Source organism: Poecilia reticulata, linkage group LG21, assembly GCF_000633615.1.
Source record: "Poecilia reticulata strain Guanapo linkage group LG21, Guppy_female_1.0+MT, whole genome shotgun sequence".
Lineage (NCBI taxonomy): Eukaryota > Metazoa > Chordata > Actinopteri > Cyprinodontiformes > Poeciliidae > Poecilia > Poecilia reticulata.
Window position 1 is genome coordinate 21,579,033 of NC_024351.1, and position 5,532 is coordinate 21,584,564.

The following is a 5,532-nucleotide window of genomic DNA, read 5'->3' on the forward strand; positions in this document are numbered from 1 at the left end:
TATATATATAGACTGCTCAAAAAATAAAGGGAACACTTAAACACTTAAGTGTTCCCTTTATTTTTTTGAGCCATATATATGGTGTGGAACTTGTTGATTTTAAAATGTATGTACTATGACCAAAATAGAACTTTAAAGAAGTACATCATGAAAAACAAAAATGACGTACGTCTTGGTTTTTTCAGCTTGTTTAAGAAGTTGCTCACTCCACTGGACAGAGTTCCTCTGCTGGTGCTCTGAAACAAGAACAACAGAAAATGTCAGAAGCCTGAAAAGTGAACAATGAATGAATTAATTAAGAAAACCTCTTACTCTTGTCCTGCTTTGCGAGGAATATCCCTGAGATATGGTCATCGCTGACCGCACCTAAAAAGTTATTTTTGTTGGTTAGTATGCTACTGGAAACCTGATAAATTATGTACGAAAAGGAAATCTCTGTAATATGACTGATTACAAAGTTTTAACATAAAAAATGAGATGTTTGCTACGCACTTTCTGTGCTTCAAATCCCCCTTTTTACTGTATTGTGAGACAAACTCACCGTTTTGTCCAACAGTGTTCCAAACACCAGAATGAAGAAACCCTATAGAGAAACATCAAATAAAATCCTTTTCATTTTTTTTCACATTAAGAAGCAGGATAAGAGTATGAAAAGTGATTATGTACATGAAATGTTACCTGGACTGAATTGAACAATGCAAATGTAATGTGCATTCCTCTGTTTTTTGGGCTGATCAAGACTCCGACTCCCAAACCCCAAGTCAGTCCGAACAACGGCGTGAGCACAGCTAAACTCCTGGCAATCACATATAGAATGTTCTTCTCCTCTGTTTGGGCTGCATTTGCTCCACCTCTTCTGCTCAGTATTTTGTACAGCACCACAATCAGGATGATTAAGTTTATCACCACTATCAAGAGAGCAGGGATCACGAAGGCCAGCAGAGCTTTGGACTGGTCCCAGTTGAGCCAACAGACGACGTTTTGTCTGATGTACTCATTTGAGGGAGCAGTCGAAGCTATAGTTATAGTTGCAATGATCAGTGGCGCTCCATATCCCAAAGAGAATCCAATGATCAGCATGGTTAGCTTAGACAGACCTCCGTCAAAGACACTGAGAGTCCGGTAGAGCAACAGCAGAGCCGAGGCTAACATCCAGAAGAACAGAGCCAGGTAGAAAAAGTGGATGAAGAAGGTCGCGGCTGTGCAGGCCGGCGCACTGTTTGTGTTTGAAATGGCCGCTCCAATAATGAACCAAATGTCTGCAATCAGGAGAGACACGGCAATGTTGACGATGGAGACGTGACGCAAGTACGACGTTGAATGTTTTTTTATTTTTCTCCATGCGATGCCTTCAATGATGAGACATACAACCAGGGAGCCCATGGATATGCCAATTCCAATGTAGGTTATAAAGTCCAACACAGGATCCTGTGGGCTGTCAGGTGACATCAGAATGGAGAAGGACGTGGTGTGGTTGCAGCTGCACCTGACTGTTCCGTTTCCATTCTGTACAAAGGAGCAGCCTTCATCGCTCCATCCTCCAAGACCATCAAGCAGATGGAAATCCCAGAAAACACACTTAGGCTTTCCCAGGGTGTCATTCAGAACATTAAATACTATTGATATGTTGTTAATGTCTGATTCTGGCCGAATAAGCACCACCCTTCCATTGATGACGCTGAATGATGTGTTCACGTTTTGCCTTGCAGGAAGGACGTTGTCCATGGAAGCAAATAACATTACTGCGACTGACTGCCTGCTTCCCTCAGCTTCTGGTATGTCTATTTCCACGGACGAATTAAAGTCATCCTGGAAATTGTTTGTGAAATTAATTTTGGTGAAAATAATATACTGCGTATCTATGTTCAAAGGTTCGTTGACAACATGGGTTGCTATCCCTTCAAAGGCGCTCAAAAATGAAGAGCTGGCATTTTTGTTTTCTGAGCTTTCACTTCTGTTGTCATTGTTCAGTTCATTCCATGAATTTTTTGCAGCATCAGTGGTAAGAATGCCTGCACTTTCCAGGATATTCTAGATTAAAAAACAGAAAAAGAACAAATATTTTTTACAAGCAAAATATTTTTTTTAATCTAAAATCTAGATAAGTTGTACTTTTCTCTGGTGTTTGTGTATCTCCCTTTTAATGCTGGCCTGGGCAACTGCCCATACAATCTTCATACATAAACCCGCACTGCTTACCTGTGTAGAGTCCTTAGATAATGTGATTTGTAAAGAATTGGCCCTCCTGCCAATATTTGCAAAGATTTTCACCATGGCGCTGATGGTGGCTGGAGAATCAGTTATGGTCTTAGAGTTGGTGATAGTTGCATCTTTGAGGTCTTTCAAGAATACTGGCAGAGTAACTGCATCCAATGCCTGCCGAGGTTCAAAAGTTTATTATTACAAGTTATAGAAATACTTACATCTAAATCACTTAGAGCATAAAATGCAGAAGTTGTATCACTACAGTATATTGATCCAAATTATAGGCTCATGAACGTATCATGAAGTGTTGTGTGTTACAGAGTCACAAGATTATCTTTTGCTAAATGTGGGTTTTTGATCAATTGGGTCTTGGATTTAAGAGTCTAATATGATAGTTCAGGTTTTCTCAGCTTTAGATCATATACAGTAAGGACAAGATATGATTGGTATGATTGGAATAAAATGTTATTAGAATTATGTAAAATATTAATTTTATTGTTAAAGAACATCATTCTCATATTTTTTGTCAGTCATTGTCATGTATTACTCCCCATTTCCCAGAATTTTTCTTTTTGAGATCCTAACATTTTAGTAAATAAAATGTGTTATGAAGAAGAGTATAGACATGAGATGAACCAGGTTACCTCAGACTCATTGAGCAGATTCTGTATGACTTCTAGAACACAGTTGTCTTTAATATCTCCATATTTGCCATCTGCCTTACAAACTGCAGTTTTGTTTCCCACCTTTCCCTTTTCACAGGATGCAACAGCCTCAAAACCTTCCGATCCGGCACTGAATACATCGTCAGGTTCACAAAAAACTAAACAAAAAGATAAAATGATTTAGCTGATTTTTAACATATTTTCTAATCACTATCCAGATCACTGTACAGCCCCAAAATGCTGCTAACCCTGGCAGATTTACAAGTAAATCATTGTGTTAATTTTACCAACATCTTCTGATTGAAATAATATTATTGTTTTGGAGAGGTCCACTCAGAGTACCAACCAATTAAAACATGCAAAAAGTTGCTCAGAGATTTTAAGTGATTTGACTGCTGGAATATAAAAAAACAACAAAAAAACAATTTGTACAGAAATTAAGATTGTATTTTGACACACAAGTTCCTAATTACAATGTAAATAAAAACTGCAAAGGTACTTATTGTAAAAAAAAAAACCCTTGCATTTTGTCCCAATATATTTTTGGAGAAGCCTGTGTCACTTCTTATCACAAACTTATTCGTTGAATAGTTTTAAATCTAAATCAACCAGGGTTTTAAATAGTTTTGGGAGCAGTTGTACACATGACCTGGTTTGTATTTTATTTAGCTTTTCATGGTTCTGTTGTCTGGATCGATGCCCACCATCTTTGATTAAATCCAGAGTTATTATTTTATAATCCTGTGGGTTTGTTGTCACTTGGCAGGTTATCGTCTCTTCCTGTTGGGTACATCCATCTGGGGCTTTGTAATCATACTTGATTTCCAAACCGGGAGCTAAACAACAGAATCATAACACTTTATTTTTGAGTATAGTTCATAACAAATACTTACAGACTGAAACTTTAACATGCCATAGGTTATTATAATAAAGCATTAAAATATATGCTTGTTGAATATTTACTTGGAAGAGTCAGGCCTTTAAATTCAACCTGGTAGCCAGTGTTAACAGAACACTGCACTGACACAGAAGCACCACATTGCACCGTTCCTTTGACTGGGTTCACGGTAATCTGTGGTGCTGCTTTGGATGTTAAGGAGAGGCTCTGTGTGAAAATGGCACCATCTTTCCGCTTCATTTGACACACATATGTTCCTGAAAAACAAAACAAAAACCATCTTTGTCGTTGTAATTTCCTAAAGACGGATGTTAAATTACACGTGACCATCCAAGCTGCTACGTTTCAACACTATCAATACCGTCATGAATTTTCAAAAACTTTGGGATTGTGTATTTTGATATTGCATCTTGGCTGGGTTTGTCTGTGGCCAGGAGAGTTCCAGAACGTGTCCACTCCACCGTCAGGTCTGAACCCAGATTAGTCGGAGGAGGTCCACATGTCAGGGTGACTAGAACCCCAGCAATTATTGTGTTGGGATCAACTGATGTAGTTAATTGTTTAACGCCTGTGTGACACAAAGATGGTGAAAAAAAGCACATACCCCCATACTATTTATAAATTTATTTGAGAACATATTAAGGCGGCTGAAACATGGTCCAAATTTGTTGATGGTCACTTACTGACAAAGTCCACAGGATACTTTGTTGCCAGTTGATTTAACATTTCATCTTTTGCTAAATCAACTTGTTTTACATCCCCAGAAGAAATAATGAGAGTATAGTCAGCAATGGTACTTCCACGCCTGGAATACAAAATTATATCTGAATTAAAATTCAGTCAAAGTGAAGTGAACTACTAAGTTCACTTAGTAGTTCATTATTTCCAAGTCTGACAGAGTTTTAGACAGTTTGTGGCAGATGATGTTTATATAAGCAGCTATACAGTAAATTGCTTTTTTTTTACTGTATAACGTCAGAGTATTCTATGGTTATTTTATATTGATTAGTTATTGTCTGGCCCTCTGACCACAAACCAACAGGCAAGTGTTGGTCAAGTGTTTTGCCCAAGGAAACAACAACTAGACAGACGGCACAGGGATTCAAACCAGCAGTAAAACAAACTCCTACCAATGTTGACACTGTCGCCCCAAAATAACTTATTATAAACTTTCAATCCTAAAGATCTATATGAAACAGCTCATTAACTTTACATAGTAAATGGCATATACTTATACTGTATACTTTATCAAGTCCAAAAGACCCCAAAGTTCTTCATATTACATTTAGCCATTCACACACACATTCACACTTTATGCCATGTAGTTCTGAAAAATATATTTCTGAAGTAGTGTATGACAAACTATAAATTGTGACTCACCGTAAGGTTAGACTCTTCACAGTACAATCTTTTGACACAAGCTCTTGACACTTTGTTGTAGTCTGTTTGGGACATTAACATTGTCAAACAAGAAGTAAATATTACAATTTGTATCAAGTTTATCCATGATGGTACAAAACTTAGACATAAAAATTAAATATGACTTACAGCATCATAAATATCTTTATAAACAGTATTGTTTTTATTATTATATGACGTATCGAAATCCATGTTTAGAGTAAATGTCCTACTTATGACAGAGGCTGTTGTTGTGGCTACTGTTGGCATGTTTTTTGTTGTCACTGTTGGCATTTTTGATGTATTTGTCACTGTTGGTATTTCTGGTGGTGGTGTTACGTTTGTCACTGTTGGTATTTCTGGTGG

General features: G+C 37.4%; 1 protein-coding gene across 1 annotated transcript in view; it reads right to left on the reverse strand.

Moving 5' to 3' along the window:
• Positions 1 to 5,183, reverse strand: part of LOC103457749 (adhesion G-protein coupled receptor F1-like) — a 7,593-nt gene extending 2,410 nt beyond the window's left edge. The window contains exons 1-11 of the mRNA XM_017302128.1: positions 5,149 to 5,183; positions 4,452 to 4,573; positions 4,130 to 4,336; positions 3,834 to 4,025; positions 3,575 to 3,706; positions 2,850 to 3,028; positions 2,200 to 2,376; positions 679 to 2,031; positions 542 to 583; positions 313 to 366; positions 170 to 236 (exon numbers count right to left, since the gene is read on the reverse strand). Coding sequence (XP_017157617.1) covers positions 170 to 236; positions 313 to 366; positions 542 to 583; positions 679 to 2,031; positions 2,200 to 2,376; positions 2,850 to 3,028; positions 3,575 to 3,706; positions 3,834 to 4,025; positions 4,130 to 4,336; positions 4,452 to 4,494 — 2,446 coding nt within the window. The 5' untranslated portion in view covers positions 4,495 to 4,573; positions 5,149 to 5,183. The remainder of the gene's footprint in view (positions 1 to 169; positions 237 to 312; positions 367 to 541; positions 584 to 678; positions 2,032 to 2,199; positions 2,377 to 2,849; positions 3,029 to 3,574; positions 3,707 to 3,833; positions 4,026 to 4,129; positions 4,337 to 4,451; positions 4,574 to 5,148) is intronic.
• Positions 5,184 to 5,532: the final 349 nt, after the last annotated feature.